Source organism: Leptosomus discolor, chromosome 7 (assembly GCF_034619465.1).
Source record: "Leptosomus discolor isolate bLepDis1 chromosome 7, bLepDis1.hap2, whole genome shotgun sequence".
Lineage (NCBI taxonomy): Eukaryota > Metazoa > Chordata > Aves > Leptosomiformes > Leptosomidae > Leptosomus > Leptosomus discolor.
The window spans coordinates 24478095-24499845 of NC_141397.1; the positions used below are offsets into that span (position 1 = coordinate 24478095).

A 21751-nucleotide genomic window follows, 5' to 3' on the forward strand; every position below is an offset into this window, starting at 1 on the left:
TACCTCCCTACCATGATGAATCATGGTCTTTCTGCGCCAAGCCTCACCGACCAGCCTTACCTTGAAATTACTAGAGTTGACCCATCCTGTTAATTCGTCGATCACTTTGTCAAGGCGCTGCTGGTCCTGCTCCAGGTCGGAGGACCTCGCCGGGTCGCTCAGGTATTCCAGCAGCTCCTGGCCGACCTGCATCCTGCGGCCCACGTCCTTCTGCTGCACCTGGTCGCAGAAATAATCCATCCCGGCAGGCTCCATCTTCGGCCGCTGCGGAAAAGTTTTTTCGGAGACGAACCGAGCGGCTTCAGGGTCGGAAGCGCAGCCAGGGCAGGGCGGGCGGCGGGGGGAGGGCAACGCCCGGCGAGGCGGCGATCCCCGGCAGGGCCGCTGCCCTCATGGAGCCTCTCCGCGCCCTCTCCGCCCCGGCCCCGCGCCCGCCGCCTCCATGCGCGCACGCAGCGCACGCCGCCGCCAGGGGCACGGGCGGCTTCCTCCGGCCTCCTCCCGAGCCCGCCCGCAAGGTGAAGCCCCGAGCGGGAAGGGAAGGCGGGGGTGCACGCAAGGCTGGGCGGCTGCGGCGGCCCGGCGGGAGCCGCCTCCTCGGGCTCGGGGCTTTCACGGCGCCTCCGCGTCGTCTGAGGGGATCCCGGGAGGGCTCCTTGCCGCTGCCCCTCCTCTTCGCCCGCCGAGGGAAGGGAAATGGAGAGCGAGAACAAGCGTTCAGGCTCGCCCAGTGGGGCGGAGGGGGCTCGCAGGCACCTCGGCGGAGGGCGGGCAGCCGTGGGCTGAGGGATTCCCCGCGGGAGCAGCCGCAGGCGCTGAGGAGCGATCCCCGGCCCGCCTCTCACGGCCGCGGGCACCGGCCCGTCCTCCCACGGACGCAGAAGCGGCGAGGCCGGGGCGAACCTCTCACGCTCCCACCGCCGCGGCCTCCGGCGCTTCCTGCCCGCCCGCGGGGCAGCTTCGAAACTTCGCCCCGGCGGGTCTCAGCGCCGTTCGCTCCCCTGCCCCGCCGGCGCCACGGCGAGCCCCCACGGAGCTGCCCACGCTCCGCCGCCTCTTCCTCCGTCCGGCTGCGGCACCGCCCCCGTCCCGTGGAAGTTGCGTCCCCCCGCCGCGGGCCGCCCCGGCCGGTGCCAGCTAGACTGGGCGTGGCGCGCGGCGACCCCGCCCCGCTCCCTGCCGCGTCTTCCCTTTTCCCCAGCCTCCCGCCTCTACCAGAGCCGAGCGCGCGCCCGGGCGGCCCGCCCCGCCCCGCGCTGCGGCGGGCGCGCTCCCGAGGGCGCTCCGCGGGCCCCCTGCGGGTTGTGCCCTGTGGCAGGAGGCGCATGCGCAGAGGGGGTAGCGGTGCGCGCTCGTCCCCGCGGTGCCGGCCGGTGCCGTGAGGCGGGCGGCAAAGGAGGAAGAAGAATCATTGGGAAACGGCGGCAGCAGCATGAAGGGTGTTGCCTGCCCCCCACCCCAGCTCGGCTCGCCCGGTGTCACTGATGGGAAAGGCGGGGGGGGTCTCCCCGCTCCTCTAGCCCGAGGTGGGCGGGCGGGGCGGCGCTGAGGAGAGGGGGGGGGGCACCCCGGGGCTGGCTCCTGCGGCTTGTCGTGCTTTTCCCTTCTCCCCCAGGCAGGGTTTAGGAAGTCGGGTGCCTCAGCGTGGCTGTTGCCTGCCCCTCCTTGCCGCGGCGAAGGGGAGCGGGAAGGAAGCTGTGTGGGAATGGAGAGTGCGGGGAGCAGAGCTCGGTGGGACGGTGACACGCAGAGCCCCGCTGCAGAGGGGGAGGTGAAGCTGCTGCCTTTCCAGCGCGGTCCCGCCTTTGTCAAGTGCTGCCCTGCAGCCTCTTCGGCCCTGCCTCTGCCCTGGTTTGAGGTGGCGAGACCCCCGGGGAGCCCACGCAGGGCGCGGTTAGCTCTGCGGCGTAGCTAACCCACGTGCAGCTACCAGGAATTGACTTGCTTTAAAGCAGAGACCCTTTAGTGCAGGGAGACTGTGGCTTGAGGGGCTGTTTCAGGGTTAGTTTAAACTAGTCCAAATCCCCTTGATGTCAGAAAGGGGAAAGGGCGGCCTGTCCTGCTCCCTCCCTCCCCCTTGTGCTAGCGGTGTGGTTGTGTGGCCTCTCAGGCCTCTGGAAGTAAGTGGGGATTTCTCGTGGAGGGAAAGCAAAGGAGAGGAGGTCGCTTTCCCCCTCAAACCCAAGCTGCTCTGCTTGGGCCCCGTCTCGTCCCCTGTGCCGGGCCCTGCCCTCACTGACCACTTAGGGTTGATTTAACAGGCTAAATGACAGAGCTGGTATCGGTGAGTTGGGGGCCCACAGGCCCTAAGGAGAGAAGCACAGGACTCAGGAGGTGGACAGTGTAACATCCCCTGCCAATGGCAGTGGGTGGTGATGGTCTGCCATCCCTCTGATACTGGCAAGTCTCACCTTACACTGAACTGCAAGCTGCTGTTGATACAGGTGGTCCTTTTCTTCCCCTGCTGTCATGTATACAATTCTTCCTTTTTACTGCACCAGAGCTGGTGTTTATTTGACTTCATGTAAACAATTCAGGCAGATATTTTTTTCTTTATTTTTTCTCCCTTTTTTTCCCAGAGAATTAGCTTTTTGCTGATTCAGATTCCTAAATTGCCTCACTCTGGGGTTAAGTAAGTGCCAGAGTTGGGGCAGGGAAAGTAGAAGCAGCCAGCCAGAAGCTAGATGGAGGAGACGAGGGCTGATGGGACCTCTTTCAGTGATAGCCATTGCGTCATGAAAGCCCAACTTAGTTTCAAGACGGCACAGTCTGGCTGCCTCACTTGTCTCATTAGTCCTAATGCTCGGGAAGGGTGAGTCTGCAGGAAAAAACTAGGTCCTCCCTTCATTTGGCTGTAGGGTTTAGACAGGTATAAACTGACTGAGGAACCACGCCTGCAAACTGCAGTTTCACAGCAGCGTAAACCAAACTGAATTGGTGCTATAGTGGTCCTACTTGCCTGCTTCTCACAAATCCCATTGTCAGGAATTCTGCACTTCCTTTCTGTCCTGTGCACTGACATCTGTGTGACCTGGCGGAGGGCTAGTAGAATTTATCTGGCAAAAAAAGAGATGAGATCTCCGTCCACAGGCATAGCAGAAGGCAAGATCACAAGCAGCCTTTTGTGGATTTTAGCGTGATGTGGCAAATTTGGGATCCCATGCTTGATCAGGCCCAAGGCATTACAGAAATGGAGATGATTAAAAAGATTATAGATGCCTTTGAAACAGAAATGTATGTATTGTACTTTGAGCTTATTATAATTTTACAAAACTATTACAAACTGCTCATCATGTTCTCACAATGGATTTCCCTGTGCACATATTAACAACCATAATTTTGGATGGAGCTGAATAGTTCTTGTCCTGTGTGTGCGATGCCATTTAAGAAGATAGATGATGAAAATTTAGTATGGAATTACTGATTGCTTTTATTGAAAATGGGACTCGAGAAACTGCTGGAAATGGAAAAATAACTGTTAGAAAAATAAAACTGTTATATTTTTGTTATATTTTTTCAATGCAGTAGAATCTGATTCACTGGTGTTGTAAGTTTAAAAAGTAAATTTCTTGCTGTGAAAGTTTTAAGAGTAACTGTTGATCTAATAAGATTGTCTAAACAGAAAAGAACTGTGTAGATGATACTGAACTCTTGGAGTATCAAGAACTGTAGACAGTTTCAGTCCACCAAACTTTCTGAAAGACACCCAAGTAATTTAAGATTCACCTTTCATTGTAGTCCAAGTTAATATCAATCTCCTAAGACAGAAAATCCTAAGCAAAAAGCGGGGGTAGCACTGGCTGTTCTGAATTTCTCTTGATTCAAAGCAAATATACTGATTAGGTAATCTAGCTGCTGTGAATAGCATTGAAGCTGAGGAGGAGGGTAAAGTGTAAGAAGATACACACTTGAAGTGTTGAAACTATTTTGTCAACCCAAAGACAACATCACAAAGCTATGTTAAGGGCAGAAAGCCATGCTGGGATGTGTGGCTTTTTTTTTTTTTTTTCCTTTTCATATAATAAGTGTTTTCTTCAGAAAACGCATGAGAAAATAATTGCCTCGCTGTGAAATCAGAGGATTGGACTACTGTGTTTCATCCTGTCACTGCTTGCCAGTGCTGGTGCCTTTCTACTGTGTGGACGTTAGTATCACACTAGAAAACTGGTGACCTTTTTATTGCTGAGGTGTTCTGATAAGATCAAGGCAATTTCCTTCGGAATCCTGGCACTGGAAAGAATTATCTTTTTTGTGGGATCAATCAATGTTGGTTGATTTTTTCCCCTGCAAACAAATCGCGTTTTGATTTGGCAAATACAGCTTCTGGATACTCTTTTTTTTTTTTTTTTTAGCAAGGCAGGAGTAGCACTCTAATGTTGAATTTAGAGCAGTTCCCAGCTTGGACACAGTTTTTTTGTTAGATGTTCCCACAAAGTCCTAGCGGACTTTATACCTAGGGATGTGGGCTAGGCTCCAAAAAGAAGGCATTTTTATTCAAGCCAAAGATATTTGAAAGCCTCTTATTCTCAGTTAAGGAGATTGCTTCCTTTGGAATGCAATCTTCTTTTTGATATGCAAGCATGTGAGCCTAAATCCACTACTCTCGTGTATTTGTACAACACATAGTATTTTGTAGAGCAATTAAGCCCTGTAATTCAATGCGGAATCAAAATTCCCTTCAGTCTTCTGAACATAACATGTTAGCAACCCGAGCGATTACAGCAGGAGCTGAACTAAATGACGCTCACCCAGTGAGGTGCGTTTCCAACCTGAATTGCACACCCAACCTGTTCCTACTCCCCCATCCCAGCACAAGCGTGCTGCACCGTTGCCTGTAACGTCCTGCTCTGGAAAAGGCGAGAACTGTACAGGGAGACAGGCTGGAGAGGGAGAATGCCGTGCTCTTCATTCCTTGGGCTGATAGCAAAGCACCTACTGTGTTCCAGGCTCTGCTTCTACCCGCTCTCCTTCCCTAGCAGTAGCTTTAACAGGCTGAGACCTTGTGCAACGCAGTTATCGATCTTCTGTAGCAGGCCTGTCAGTCATTCCAGCAGAAAAGCTACTTCCACAGACTGACATCCCCTTCTGAAGAATCCTTCCTATACAGCAGATACAATCCTATCACTGAAAGAACCATAAAAATACCTTTAAAACCCCTCTGATTAAGAGGTCTTTTTATCACAAATAGCAAGCGCGGGCCATAATAATAAAAACAGAGTGAATTTAAACATGAGTCACTCAGAAAGTTCCCATAAATTACACTTGACGTAGCCTAAGTTGACTCTGAAGCAATCTGTGAGAAAGTTGTCCTTACATTCCTGTCAGATTCCTCAGCAGCCGGGACGGCACTTCCACATCGTGTTCCACCCTGGGTGGCTTGAAGCAAATGTTCAGACTGCGTCTTGGATGTGGTGTCCTTCAATCACACACCATCCCCTTTGAATGTATTCTGGAATAACCATGGGCTTTTATTTGTTTGTAGGTTGGAGAGCAGTACACGGAGGGTTTTCTTAATACTGTCAGGAGGTAAAATACTGTCGTATTGTGCTATTTTAAGCAGAAATACGACGCTTTTTGTTATCCATGTTGCATAGGTATTTATTTTACATCTTATTTTTTACATTAATTGTAAAAGGATTATTTGTGTCTTTTCAATCTGAATTTGTTGATAACTTTTAAGAATCACTTGAATTCCTCCCTCTGAGAGTGATAATATGAGAATAATGAAGTAATTAATATCTTCTGGATATACATCCGTTCATTCACAAAGGGAAGTTATGCTGATGATGTTGCAATGGATGTGCCAAGCAAGTTGAAGCATTGCCCATTTTTCTCACAAGGCCTTAAAGACAAAATTTGATGTAACTGTATTTAAAATGTACTCGGTGAACTCTGCTGCATTTTGGCTTGTGCCATGAATGTTCTTGAAATTACATATTTAGTATAGATTGCTTTCACATGCTTGTTTGCAAAGCGCTCAGAAGTTGAAACTAGTAGTCTGTTATTTTGTCTTGTACATACTGAGCCATTTTGATTACAGAAATAGGGCGTGAAGGGGGTCAGACTGAGGCCCAATTACTGGATTACTCCAAGGCAATGATTTGTTCCTTACTGTCAAATATGTTTTAACATGTAGATACTGCAATTAAATAACTCATCCTGATACATCTTTAATGATTCATTTGCTGATTTTCTTGATACATGTGATACAGAGAAGGAGGAACAAATGAAAAACTATGGGTAATGAGAAACAGTAATAACAGATCAAGAAAATAGTGTCAGAACTAACGTGTAAGTGGCCACTTCTCTTTTACCATGTGAGTCTATCATGTCTTCCATAACTACTCAAAGTGCTGCTACGTAACTCAGTATCCCTTATGTCATTTTTGTGCTGTGGCAGACATGCCTGTCTCTAGTGGTAGAAGTATTTAACTGGGGTTTGTCAAGCAAATGATTGCATCTGTTTTGTGCAGTTGGTTTCCTAAGGCTTGATCAATTATGCTTTTTTATCTTTAAATTTCAGTGGTGGAGTATGATGTGCCAGTGTTCTGTGTAAAACCTGCATATAACGTTGCTGTATAATGATTTTGTATCATGCTGGAAAAATTTGGGATGCCATAGCTCAATATAATGGTCCATCAATACAAAATTTTCTAAATTGTTAAACTTCAGAAATGGATTAAACTTTTAGTTAAAATACCTAGGAGAACTATTTCAATATAGATGAAATTACCTTTGTGTTGTCATGCTACTGTTTATAATGGCAGTACAAGAGAACTAGAAAAAGATCCAAAATACTTGATTCATGTGACCTGAGAAGTAAAGACTAGTGAGCACCCAGTGTACTGCACAGCAGTATCAAGGGACATGTAGCTAGGTGTATTTTGGCCTTGGACCGGCAAAATCTCAGTTCTTGCAAAACAAGTCACGGCATTTTCATTATCTGCAAGAAGCTTGCAAGACAGTGAGTGCACTGAAGAATGTGAAAAGCCCTGCAGAACGGTATACATCTCCTTACACAGAAACAACTTTCCAAACCAGGCAGTGTGGATACTCACGCTAGTAACACTAGTGCAGTGGCAGACTCTGCCCACACCTGCACCGAGCAACCCAGTTCTCACTGCGTGGGAGTTAGAGGGGAAAGGGGAAAACACGCATGATCTGATTTGTTGGTGTCTGGTTTGCCTTGCTTTTTTTCTGTACTGCAAACCCTGCTATAAATAGGCCCAGATTCAGGAGTTATTACTTGAGTAACTCCTACGTTACCATTATCGATCAAGAAAGGTTTTCTCAGCTAAGTAGAAGCTGCCAGGGTTCTTCCTGAAAAAGAAAGTTTTACTTACATACATATAGTTCAATGCATACATAATGTTACAGACATACAATTTAAAATGGGAGGGGTGGGGGTGGGGGTGGGGGGGGTGTTCATAAAAAATTGTATGCATTTGCATTTTTGGATTAAGATGACTGAATTTTTTGGCTGATGCCTAATTTTGACGTGCTTTTCCTCTGTGGTTTGGAAAAAAAAAACCTTGTCTGGCTGCTTGAGAGCTCCCTCTCGTGGTAAGCTTTTCTGGAAGATCTTGGCAGTATTCCCGTCCAAAGGCAGGTAGTTGAAACCTCACCTACCCTATCTATTACCCATAGCGCTGTGCAGCAAAAGGAAGAAGCCAAGCTGGCGGTTGTTGCAGATCGTATTTTTGCTTGGCTTTGCTTGTCCACCTTTGTGACACAGAAACCTACTGGTTTGGTATCGATGCAAATATCAATTGGCATTTAGGGGAATTTCTGTAAATGAGTACGTGTATGAAAAAAACGTATTCGTTTGTGTTGTAGAAAAAAACCCTAGACAAGTCATGGATGATTTTATTTTTTACCCTAAGAAGAAGCAAATACTGTCCTTGTCTAGATTAGTTTTGAATTTCTTGTGTCTGGGTAGGTGCTGCTGAGCATGCAGTTTAAAGCAGACTGTACTTACTACAGCCATCAGCAGCTTTGAGCAAATACCCACCATTATGGGTCTATACTGTACAAGGATGTGTTTTTACAAAATCACTTTGCCGTTCAGAACTGGGTCTGTTGCCGCTCTGTGGAGGAGTACCACCACGGGCTTGGAAAAAGAAGTTCAAACATTCTCTGCTCCCCCCTCCCCAAGTCTTGACTTCCTGTGCCTCACCTGGGAAAAGACATGCATCTGCAGCGTCAGGGACTAAAGCAGCAGCCACAGATCCTGCGAACTTCTTGTGCAATGTGGAGGAGTCACTGCAAGTGGTTCTTTATCTCTCCTGTGAGAGAGGCTGAGTCACGCTTTTTGGTGCCTCTGCACCAGCTGGTACAAGGGAGTGTGAAGGGTGCTTCTAAGAATACAGAAGGTGCACCGATTCTCCCTGTTTCCCTATGGTTAAAGTGATGGCCTGCCCAGATCTTCCAAGCTAGACTGAATTGTACCATGAAAACTGAAAAGAGATAATAGCTATAAATACGGCTCTGAAAATAACAGCACTGTAAATGAAGTAAAATAGTGGAAAAAGTAAGGTAGATTATGGGGGAAGACAGTGAGGTGGGTTTTGTGTATGTGCATCATGCAGGTTCTGAAGCAGACTGTTTGAATGTGGCTGGGTGCATAGTTTCAGTGATCAACAGATAGCTCCCTCTGTCAAGAAAAAGCATTTAGCCACATATAGTTATGTAGCAGGGAAACAAGTAACCACATGAATCCAAGCAACTCAAATTCAGGTGATTTCTGAAAACAGGCTGGATTCAGATCCTATGGCTCTGACCAGTGGCAGGGATTGGGCTTGCTATTTTGCTGGGTTTTATTTGCAGGAAGAGGTTGAGGTACTGATGTAATGTGTACTGATGGGATCTGTCAAAGAAAGTATGTGGAAACAATACTTAATTGAAATAACAAAAATGAGTAAATGTTTCTTAAAATGTAATATAATTGTCAGAACTTAAATGATAAATTGTTATATAAACATATATACACACATTTAATTAAAAACCCAACCTGTTTAAAAGAATTGTTCAGAACAACTTCTAACTTTTGTTTGGTATTTAGTGAACTCATATAGATCTTCAGTTTACTTCCCAATAAATTCTATAGCCACTAATTTATTTGATGCTTGCAGATGCCTTTTGACACACATATATAATGAATTTGATGTTTATTTACCCTAATCCATAAAGTTGCAGTTAGAACTTTCATAAAACAATGTTTAGGTGCCAGTTTAGCAATATTTTAATAATAATTTTGGGTACTTCACCATTTCTACATTCTAGAATGGAAATTGTTAGAAATGTGAACATACAGATTTGGTACACAGGCGCTTTGAACAGACAAAATTTCTTAGAGTCACATTATGAATAGGGGTTTTGTTCCCGTTTTGGAGACTCTGCCTTTCCACTGAGAGAACTCATCCACATTGCAGGGCTGGTGGACTATTTTTCACTATAGACAAACCAGGAACTTGTCATAATATAGGCAACAATATAACTTGTTTCTATAAAATCCCAAGTAATATCATGCAAATTTGTGGCAGTAGAAGTGGACTCTTTTTAACCTGCTTTTAACTGAGTAACCATAGTGTCCGTGATGCCTCAATTATGAATTCCCTTTTTTAAAAAATATATTGTCTGACTCATAGCAGAAACATTCTTGTATTCATTGCCAGCATTTAAAGACAATGAGTGGCCTATTTAGAAGTAAATTCCTGTTGAAATAAAAGCTTCTGCATGTGGGTATTTCTGCATACAAACATATCCTGTGCTATGGATTTTCCAAATGTACGCCCAGTGCGTACATGAGCAGGCGTTACGAGTGCTCGAAGTGACGACGGGAGCAAAGCCCTACCCGGGGCACGGGACACGGCTGTCTTTGCAGGAGATGTCTGCACCTTCCCCTGCACTCGCTCCAACGGATGCCAGACACTCACAGGAGATTTGGGAATGTATGAAAGTGAGAGTGATTAGCCAAGTGTCATCTAGGACTAGAGTCTGATTTCGTTCAGTTTAGATACCTGCTGATGCTAAACGTGTTGGCTGATTTTAAACGAGTTTAAATGGCTGACCCTTTTGGAAGGGAAAGACTGTACAAGCTCAGCTAAAATAATACCAAGTTAGTGACCAGTAGCTTGTTTTATTTAACAAAACAGCATTCTTCATTCTTAGGCCTCCACCATGTGACATGTGTTCAAGGATCCTGGTACCAAGCACGTGTCTTCCAGGTTCACGTTGGATCCCGTGACCCGCCCGGGGACCCCTGCAGCGCGGGCTGCAGCCAAGCAGGCTGCTCCGCAAGGACAGGCCGGCCACCGCTGAGGGTGTCGAGGCGAGTCAGGCGGGGGCCTCCCTGTGTCTTGTGCCCCGCGCCGAGCGGGGCGAGCAGAGCGGCCCCCGGGCAGCGCTAGGGTCAGCCAGCAGCCCGGGGGCTGCCAGACAGGCCCGCAGTCACAAGGCAGGCCCCAGGCCAGGCCCGGTGTCTGGCTGGGTGAGGCAGGTGACTTGGGCACAGCACAGCCGCCATGTACCTCAGGCAGGGGCCCGGGGCAAGGGCTGGAGCTCAAATGCAGCTCCCAAGCGAAGGGGGGAGGCCTCCAGTTGGGCTTCTCGTAGCTCTTTCTCACCCGTCAGCTTTTCACAGCCATCTGATCCGAGGTCATACGGCTATGCTGCGTCACTGCTCGCCTCCAGCACAGGCAGTCAGACCTCTGCACCCACGGTCCTCATACTGTGGATTTAATGGTGTATTTGTGGCCTCTGATTTGCTGGTTGGTATTGAAATAAACTGATTTCTTACCCCCATATATACTCTCTCATTTTCTGAAGGGTAAAAGTACATACTTCTTTATGTGTATGAGAATGGCAGTGTTCTTTTGTCTTAAATGCTTTAAACATCTGGTACCGAACGTAGAACTTGTATCCCACTTCTGTCACAAAGCTATGTGGTAAAGGAGGAGTAAGAGCAGTAGAACCAGTCCATCTGAACTACAGATTTACATTTGAGATGGACTTGAATGACAACATCTAAAATTTCAACACAGAGTTTGATTTTCCACCCACAGTTCACTTTTATTCAACTCTGTGGTTTTGCTATGAACCATTACAAGTCTAAGGACTAGTTTCAAAACTTTAGCTATAGACTTGGGTTGAGAGTCAGAAATCCAGAAAATCCTGTTATGATGAAGCTTAGTGTCAGTCCTTACCTAAGCACAACTTCCCTGGAGTGCAATGAGTGTTGCTCAAGTATGCCCAAAAATAGGAGTGAAGCACATCTTGGCAATGGCTACAATTCCTCATATTTATGAAAGCAATCCTGGGGCATGATGACATTTTTAAAACTAACATCTAGATACATGTATTTTTGGACACGAAATTGAGACATAGTTCAAGAGAGGATAAGAATGTATTATTCTCCCAATCTCATTTTCCTGAAGTACGTATGATAAGGAAAGTGCTTCTCGATCATCCATTTTACTTCTTCAAGCAAACACTTCAGTCAATCGGATTTTGCTGAGAAGACTTTTAGAGAAGTTGCAACATTCCTGGCATTTTGTTGCACTTTCTTTTCCCCTGAGACTCTAGAAATTTCACAAAGACTATGCTCTCTGGGTTTCACTGAGACAGATTAGACCCACAACATTTTCCTTCTTTGATGCAATGTAATCGATATCTTGATGCTGCTTCAAGAAATGTGAACTTGAGCCTAGAGAATGAAGCAGATACGCTGGCTATGTCTATGCTGCATTTGAGGTTACTCTATCCATGTTCACACTGCAGACTACAGGGTGTTTCCAGGCTCTTACAAGGATGTCCACACATAGGGATACACTATAGTTAGGTCAGAAAAAGAAATCAGACCTTTGTAAGTGTTTTTGAGTGCGTATTTGTGCAACCTTGTTTTTAAAGATGTGAGTTTGTGCAAACCAAACGCTGCTTCCAAGGCACCATTTCAGGAAGCATGGTATTTGCATAGTTGTGACCATATTCCTGGCCAGGCCAGGAATTTTATTCAAGGGGTGTTATTCAATACAAAGTACTTTTGCTGTTCTTACAAGCATGAGTGGTAGCTCGAGTCTGTTACAGTCAGCTCCAGAGAGTCTTGCTAGGCAGTGCTTGGCATCCCAGGGTATGCTGTTCAGCTGGCTTTGCTGGAGAAGGGTCGACAGCTGCAGGTGAAAGCTGAAGTTAGAACATAGGTACGGCTGCTGTGGCTGTGCCTGTCTGCTACCAACATTTCTTCTTGCTTGCAATTGTGAGTGCAAGGCAGACTCTGGCTCCAACAGTCACCAAGTGCTTAGCCCTTCTGGAGCTGGAGCATGGTGTGATGTCCTCTCTTGTTCCTTGTCGGTGTGATGGTGCAGTCAGCCTAGGAAACAACTCAGCTGAATATCCCACTGTGCTGTGGAACATCTGAAGAAACATGTCGCAGGTGAAGGTAAGCGCTGGTGGTGCAGGATGTGGTGTGGCCCTGCAGTCGTCCTAGCAGCAGCGCTTGAGAGCAGGTCAGCCCAGACCTCCTCATTGCACATACTGGTGGACACGTGAGGAGGTCTGGGCTATCCTAACTAGGTTACTCTCTCAGTGCCTCAGAGTGTGCATAAATAATTGACAGTGGGCAGTCAGGGTTTCTGGCCTCAGGCAGTGAGCAGTCTAATAGGGTGATACAGCTGAGATCACAGAACCTCTACCACAAAACACAGTTTCAAGTATATGCCGTACCTTCCATGCCAAGACATGATCATTACGTGAAAATACAAGAACACAAATGTCACAAAAGTTTTCCTGAGCCATAATTGTGTCCAGCAGTCCACGTAAACAAATGCTTAATCCAAACAGTATTTTTCCACAAAGAGGCACACCCCATCAAAAGATAATGTAACCTGTATCTCACAGAACTGGGCAATGGCTATGAAATCATTGCTTGAATCCAGACAGTCTTTATCAGCTTTAAAATGTGTCTCTAATCTCTATAAGCATATAGATCTCAGCAGGTGTTTTGCCTGAAGGGTTGTACAGCAGCGGGCCTTCTGAGAGTCATCAAGCCAAAACTCATCATATGGTTTCAGTATAAAACTGTTACTGATATTTTAAATATTTCCAGCTTTAATTAAGTAAGTTTAGCTACCATTACTCAGTACTATTTAATGCACCACCATTACAGTTTAATTGCAGATTGACTTTCTTTCCATAACCACTAACTAGTAGTTGGTTTTATGAGCCCGGGTTTTCTCCCACTCTGACAAAAGTCCATTATACAATAAAATATTCCTTAATTTCAAATGCATCCTGGTCACTGTGTTTTATTTCATCTGTCAGCAGGCACAAAGTAGAAAGCTGATCCTGAAACAAGAAGAAAATCCAATATGAAATTAATACCTAATAGCTTTGTATAGTGTAATCTTTTGACACTGAGAGATTAATTTTGTCAGCATGGCATTTGCAGTTGGTAGTAGATTCAAGAGATACACTGCTCCTCTCAGGAAGTAAGTCAAAAGTATGGCATGAATATTATTACTTGCAGCTTTAACTTGTGGCTGGAAAAAATCAGCTCTCAATCACTTCTATCAGTATCCTCTGTTTATTTAGGCAGTGCTGAGGGTAAGGGTGGAAATGTGATTTACATGGTAATTGTTTTTAAAAGTTTTTTCATTCTCTTCTATAAGTGAATTTTTAAGATAGACGTGAAAAAGTGCATTTTGTTCCTTGATGGTAACAATGTTGTGGGTTGTACAGAAAGGCATGACAGCTACCTCTGTGCTGTAATACAGAGCTAATCGCCGTGGCGCAGTGCTTCTAGAGGCTTCTGCTTTGAGAAGTAGTTCTGGTGGGGCTACACCAGGAATCTCTGCACCGCGTGTTAGGTAAGTAACCTTGTACATTTCCATCTGTCTTCATCTGTTAGCTCTTTACAATTGTATGTTGCTTCAGACAGCATTTTTTTTTTATTTGCTTGTGCAGCAATTCATGCAGTTCTTCCTTTGCAGGACAGTAACACTGACAACACTAGAAAATGGAGACAATGTCTGACAGCTTAGTTCCTTTCAGGTGTAGTACAGAGCAGAAAGCAAACGCAAGAAAAAAGTATTTATCTCCAGTCTGAAGTTCCCACAGGCCAGTTTGGTCCCTGGAAAAATTCCAGCTACGCTAAGAGTTGCCCTAACTTGTACTGTAATTGCTATGTTTCCCATAGGACTTTTCAGCACTATGCATGACAAGTAGTGAGGAACATCTCGGCCACACCTCAGACTGCTTTCATGCTGGCTTGCACACTGGAAGATCTTCAGCAAATACTACCAGTCTAGTAATTTCTTCATTTATTGGGAAGACCTCTCCTGGTACAGGTGTTCTTGAGACTGTGAAGAGAAGTAAAAGGGGAGAGACAGGGACAGCTAATGGCCACAGTATGTTAGTGAATTCTACTAAAACAGAAATCCTCGGTTCTTCTCCTGGGACTGGCATGACATAACTTCTCATAACATGAGAAGTTATTCTGGCAAATAACTTCTCTGGTATATTTAAGATAGGTCTATTAATATAGAATTGCTTCAATTATGTCTAATTTAATTAACATTTACAAAGTGTTCCTAAATCTTTGCAAAGACCCTTGCAGGCACCTATAGTTATTTACTAGGTATTATGGCGAATAAAACCACACTCCCTATGTTCCTCATTGAACATGTAAAAGCCCTAAAAATTTTTCACTCAACTTAATCAGGACACCCCAAGCTTGATGTCTTTTCCCAAGTATTCTGAGTCATCACCTCAGCTGGCAATGGTTGCCCAGAGTCCTCCATTCTTTACAGCATTCCCTTTTCCATTTGATGAAGAATTACCATTCTTAATTCCTTTGTTTCCCTGCATATAATCTGGCTAGTATGCCATTCTCAAACATTGTTTATTATTCTGTGTGAGTATATGAGAAAACAGGAGGGGAAATGAGTTGGAGCAAACTTTTTGTTTGTCTGTGATGAGAGAGTGCTGATGAGAGAGTGCTGATGATTGTGTACAACTACAGCACTTCTGAAAAAAATTTCTGGGGAGCCTTATGTTTTCATCTTTAATTTTTATCTTTGCTTTTAACAAATAATACATCACAAGTAAAATTTCACATCTCTCACTGAGCTGTTTTGTGGGCACGTATTTTGGCGTGCATGCATTTAGACCTTATGTGAGTTTTATACAAACGGAGATCGTTACCGTTGAATCACTGCATACATTTCTGGCCAATAAAACAGAACATTTAAATAATTAGCATATAAACACTAGGTACATTGAATGAAAAGTCATATTGAATCACCTACACAGTAAAGAAAAAATTCTTTAGCTGCTTCATCCCTGAGAATAGGTACCTCATTAGTCACTGATAAACTGCCGTGCCAAGCAGGTAATACTGGTAAGATCAAAATGGAAAAAATGACAGTCATGAGGCGGAACATAACATGCCATGGGAAAATGAACTGACCTGCTATGATGACTCACATCTAGCTAACCAACCCAAAGCACGTTCTTTGAACCCTGTGAAAAGTGGATGAAGGAGATGCTAGAAACAAATGTAGACATAAGGGTACAGAAAGGATACACAAAACCACAAGCGTGGAAGTGGACAGACACATGCACATCTGGTGTCATCAGTTACAGAAGCATGAAGGATTCTATCAGTAAAGAAGCGGTTAGTCTTTGCTTTTCACTTTGTGAAATTCACTTGCTGTCCTAGAGTGATTCCAAGGACAATGTAATGTCAGTTATGCCTAGTCACCATCAAACTCCTAGCTAAGTGGTTTGTAGGTAGTGCCAGCTGATTGCAAAAGTGGCTGCTGATAAGCCTGTCAATGCTTGCATGCAGAATGGATAGTAATTAAGCATTCATTTAAACATAGTATTTGAAGCAGGAATATAGTATCTCGTGTTCCCTGAAATATCTTATTTATCTATGTCAACATCTCTGTATCTGAAAGGAGAGGAAAGCTGCTTAGGCATACTGGTTTGAAAGGAACATGACATTGCAGTTTATACCAGTCAGTGTGAATGGAAGAAATGTTGCATGTACAAATCAGCTGAATATCTGATTCCACAGAAGAAAACCGATTTTCTCCTCCTAAAAGTGACTCATTACAAAATATTCACTCTTTATACATGACAATAAGAACTTCCTGGAACTTCAGAGGGAGCGTCAGGCAGAGCAACCTGAGAATTGATGAAGTAAGTATTAGGGATAATCTTCTGAGCTTCTAGAACATAAGATGCATGCTAAATTCCTTACAGTAATGTTTTAGGTACTGGCATTAGTCAAGTCATGTCCAGATACTTCATGCCAGGATATATGACAAATAGTGCACTGAAATCTGCCCTAATTTATAAAACTTTTGCAAAGGTGTCAACTGAAGTGCAGTCTCATAACACGAACTGGCTCATCCAGCGTCTGTCAAACTCTCCCCTTTAATGTCTGAGTCAGGCTCTGTCATGTCCTGTGTGTTGTCCCACCACAACTAGAAGCAACTTGAGCCACAGTTGCCTCCTTTGATGAAAAAACCCAATAATTAGAAAAAGGCATGTATTGTAAAAATGCCCATGATCAAATCATCCTCTCCTTCCCTTTTTTTTTGTGCAAAAGCGCAGTGCTCATGCTGGATTCTGTTGCCTGCTTGCACTACATATGTTCATGTACAGCCAGGAGAATGATGAAATAGAAGATTAAACCATATATTTTGCATCTCACTTTTCACAGACTGCACCAGTGCAAGCTTGTCTGTCATTTCTCCTTTGAACATTACAAAGCAAGCATTTTAGGAAGAATCCTCTGGCAGCATTGTCGGCAAATCCTGTCGCCATTTCTTTATCCCCAGATTTTTGTGGTCGGACCAAACTTTGCAAAAAAGCTGTCTGTACTGGTGCTTGTTACATTATGTAACAGAGAAACTTTGTTCTTATTCATTATGTTAGGAATGTGTAAGATAAAAACCTCATATAATGGACGAGTTTAACAGCAGCACAAGAGGATCTTCACTGCTTTCAGAAGTGGATTCCCTATATTGTTATTGGGGTGGCTCTTTGTAAGCCCGTCAGTATGTGTGTTAAGGAGATGTTTTGAACTGGGAAAAGTCATAAACTCCTCCCTGCATGGGCCATGGAACAACTCTGATCTCAGAGTCTTTTTCTTTGATCTTACCATTTTTTGTAAGGTCTCAGACTGTTGTGCTCCAGCATGGGTTGTTTCCAGAGAACAAGGACCACGGCAGTTCTTCCTGGACTACGCTCCTGGGGAACGATTCCTTCAATTCCTACATTAGAAGGAGAAACCTTGAATTTACAGCTTTTAAATCAGGTCCTTGCTTTCCTCCTTACATGCTTGTCATCCCCCTTGGACCTAAAATTAGGCCTTGGCTGCTGCTGTCATCTCCTGATACTGCTCCAGCAGTGTGATTCTGCTCTGTCCAGCATGTAAAGGCAAAATCTTCCCTCGACTGTAAGACACTTTTACATAATAGATTCCATCTCCACAGTGGCAATGGCAATACCCACAGCTGGGGATACGGAGGATCGGCCCATACAAGCATGCTCAGAAGTATGTCTGGCTTTTGATTCACCTTGGTTCAAAACCCCTCAACATCACGACACTGAGTAGGCAGAGCACAGTGTCTCACTGTTTGAATTAGTGAGTAGTTGGCAAATAACCTAGCAACGAGCAAAGAGCTGAACTGCACATTTGGGCAGCCACTGCTACAGGCACACGAGCGGAGGCACATGCCCCCAGCCAACGGACAGATGCTTCTCACCTCACGCACGAACAGCAAGCTTGTCTCTGTTGGGGCACATGTACACAACCCACAAGAGGGACAAAATTTATTACTGTCTTCTCAAAAAACAAGACTGTTTTGTGCAGTAAAGGAGTTCTAGATATTTGAGCTGCGACTTAACTACAGGCTGTTCTCCACCTGAGATGCTGAAAATAAAACACTTCGCTGTCAATAGCGAGGATTGCTCAGTGGTGTAAACCTCTCACTTGCTATAAGGAGAGTCCGTTGAATGACCGAACTGAATGGCAGCAGCAGTTCTTAGTGAAATTTACCATGTGAAGGTATTTCTGTCAGGATCTTATTTACCGTCTTGCTTGTTCCGTGTAGCAAGAAGCAATGTCTCTAAATGAGCGAGCATTATGCTGTATAATGACTGCCTACCTTATACCCTACTTCCACCCAGACCTGTTTCAAGCTATGTAAAATGATTTCTGTTTGAATATTTTGTGTCAGGATAAGAAACACTCCAAATAGAAAATACTGTTGAAATAAAGGCTAAGTCAGTGATGACTTATAAAGGATCTTCCTCAATTAACCAGATTTAATTTCTTTCATATCTTCAATGTAATAAACATGATAGTCTTCAAATTATTCATGGAGTTTTCTAGTCAAGCCTTGTAATTGTAATGTAATAAACAGGAAAAGGTATTTTTCTTGCATTGAATATACAACTAAAGCCGATATAAAATCTAATTACATATTGTAAAATACCAACAAAGGACAAATATTAACTTCTGCTTCTTTGAAGGCTACTCTGTCTTTTGAGTCAAAAAGTATTTGGATTGAATTGATGACATATTTGGACAAAATTCTTTATAAAATGTGAAATACAATGCTTTAAATAAAGCAAGTAATGTTTTAAAGCGAATAAAATAAAGCTGTTGGTTTAGGTATACCCCATATCGCAATAATTAGGGGATTCAAAGTTACCCAGTTATCTTTCATCTATTTTGTTACTTTCCATTATTGATGTATTCACATGATTTAGTAATATAGAATTTAAGTGAAAACTTTCTGACTTTCAGATCTCAAAGGGCAGCGTAATTAGCCAAGCTTGTAACAGCAATTTGTAAAATAAAAAACCTCTTCTCTTCTGGAATGAATAAAGAATAACATACTTACGTTTCAGTTGTCTATTATGTTAAAATTAGAAGCAGTAAAAACACAGCATAGTTAGGGGAAGGATATATTGCAGAACACTTGTGTTTAAAGGTCATTAATCCTTTCTTCTTTTAACTTTTAATTAAAGATGTGATAACATTAGAACACTAGCCACCTCCTGTTGGGGCTCCTGAAATCCTATGACAGTTCAGGGAAATGTTCATAGCAAGAATAAGTGCAGCATAAGGCAAAATTTAGTCCATTATCACAAAAAGCAGACGTTTGATTTTTACATCTGCCTTTAACGCAATATGACAGGTACTTTGTTTTCCATTCCTAAGGGTAAAAATTATTTAAAACACCATTATTTATATATGTAAAGTAAAATTAAATATTTACTAAGTAACATCAATGGTTCAACACTGAACAAAGGTGGAACAAACATTTTCCTTCTTTCAACAAACTTTCAGAGGAAGGCTCTGAACTTTTTTCAAACTGCACATCATAAACATTGCACCAAAACACGCCAATTACAGAGTTTTCATGCCAAAATCTAAGTCAAAAACTCATGCATGACTTTGGATTTTTCAGAGACTTACACGCAAGGTTGGATTCAGTAAACAGCTGTGCAACCTGCCCAGGATTAAACAACAGTGATACTCTCTGTTACATCCACCTCTTCTTAGGCATAGTTGCCCCATAACCAACAGATGGGACACAGGGTGTAAATTTATACCTTCACAAACACCCTCATTCAGAGTAGAAGTGGCCATTTTGGGGGGCCACTAGTCACTTGACTTGTACAAGTGTATCTATAGCCCTGCACATTCATGCTTACCTGTGCAAATGTTGCCTCTTTTTAAGTAGTGTGCATCTGGAGGCGGAATGTGACTGCGCCCTAGCATACGCTATACAGGTCCATGGTAAAATAGCAGGCAGTTTTATTCAATGCATTGTAAAAAAGCATTTTATGTTTGTATTTATACATCTTGTACTACTCCTGACCTTCAGCTTTTGGGAAACATGCTTTAATAGCTTCTCAGCTATTTCTTACTGAACTGAAAGTTGCTGCTCTCTTCTACAAGCTGTTCAGCTCCATAAAGCTGCTAGAAACACAGTGATATGAATAGTATAAGGGGTAAAAATAATAACATTTAAAAATCTTATAAATCCTTTGGAGTGGGACATAATTTTACCACAGATTTTTAATACGATATATGAAAATAGTGTACCAATGCTTTTGGTGGTTATTACGAAGACCCACTACTACAAACCGAGATGTGGGACAGTGATGAGCTGTTTCCCCCCGTTTATGGGGTGTACTTGAGTAACAAGCGCAGCCACTACCATTACGTGATCAGTAACATGGCATATTTCTGAAGCCTGCTGAGACTTGAGGAAAATTCTAGGCCACACTCTAATTTGCCTAATAGCTAATATTCTTGTAACCCTTTATGTAAAATACTGCACTAATACTGGTTGGATTTCCTGTTTGCTCTGCTCTAGTCCGTCTACAATGCAGCAGGTAAAATTCTTTACCTAGCTCAACAACTTCCAGGCCTTGCTCTCTCTCTTTTGTATCTCATTTAAGTTCGTATTACTTCACCTCTATCTTCTCCTCAGCCTTCTCTGACCTGCACTTCTCCTGCTTGGTATTTATTTCATCTACAAGGTTATTTTCATGCTGCTAGCTATGCATGTGATGCCCTTCTTATTCTAGACCATTCTGCCAGCACCCTCTCTTCAAGCAAAATCAGACATATCCTTATTCAGCTTGTGGCTGAAAGGCAACTTTGTTGTAATTACCATCATACACAAGCATCTGCTCTAAGTAAGTGTACTGACGGTATTGATGTAGTCCTGTTTTCCCCCTTCTCCAGCCTCTCATTTCCTCATCCTGACCTACATCACACCTGGAATTTAGACTGAAGATGAGTTTTTCTTAGTTAGCATTGGAATAGCGGGAGGATGGTATATCGAGCGGATGCGGCTTTACAAGCACAAAGATAAGCACGATCCCTGCCCAGATGAGTTTGCTATCAACATATCTTCTGGTTCAGGTCCCTCCTCATCTATGAGAAATACACAACTCTAACAAATACAAATTAAAATTGAGGAAAATAGGATTAATAGTTCCTCTAAATTTTGAAACAAAAGGTAAAGGAGTGTCAAATTTGAAGGAAATAGTAGGAATTCTTCCTTGAGCTTCTGATAATGGGCTGTTAGGGAGAAATTTCATTCACAGGTCACGAGAATTTTAGATTTTCTTCTAAACACGTTATTTAGATCCAATCAGAGCTCCTTCTGACATACAACTTATTTTCTGTATTCTCTCATTTGGCAACTGATGATAATCACTCCTGAAACTCATGGTCAAAAGATAATGGTGACAGAAGACTTGGTCCTTACCCTATGTCACCAAAAGGTTATGTTAGGATTATCCAAATGGGGTTGAATCCGATTGATTAAATGAAGCTTTAGGCAAGAGGACCATCAGGTTTAATGAAATGAACAATTAGGTCCCTTATCACTTCCTTTTGCTGACTTTTGATTTGTTTAGTATAGCATCTGTTCGCCAATTAGTGCAATTGCTACAGAGTACAACTCTTACGCTACGGATAAAGCAGCTCCATCAAAATCTACAGAATAAAATATAGCAAACGCAGAAGAAAATCTTGCTTCAATGAAATACCCGTACACAGAATTTGTGAAAAGGAAGCAAGCGTAACACAGAACATCAGAGTTCAGTGAAAAGTTTTCTGTCTAGAAATTGTAGACAAAGCCCACGAAGCACGCAGAAAAGACAGCTTGCGTACTGAAAGCAAATCTGATTTAGAAATGCTTCTGCAAAACTG

At 43.7% G+C, this 21751-nt stretch overlaps 1 protein-coding gene across 20 annotated transcripts in view; it reads right to left on the bottom strand.

Moving 5' to 3' along the window:
• Positions 1-255, bottom strand: part of CLASP2 (cytoplasmic linker associated protein 2) — a 146712-nt gene extending 146457 nt beyond the window's left edge. For all 20 annotated transcript variants that reach the window (XM_086468341.1, XM_086468350.1, XM_086468340.1 and 17 more), the window contains exon 1: positions 61-255. In XM_086468341.1, the coding sequence (XP_086324467.1) occupies positions 61-255 (195 nt within the window). The remainder of the gene's footprint in view (positions 1-60) is intronic.
• Between the last annotated feature and the right edge of the window lie 21496 nt (positions 256-21751).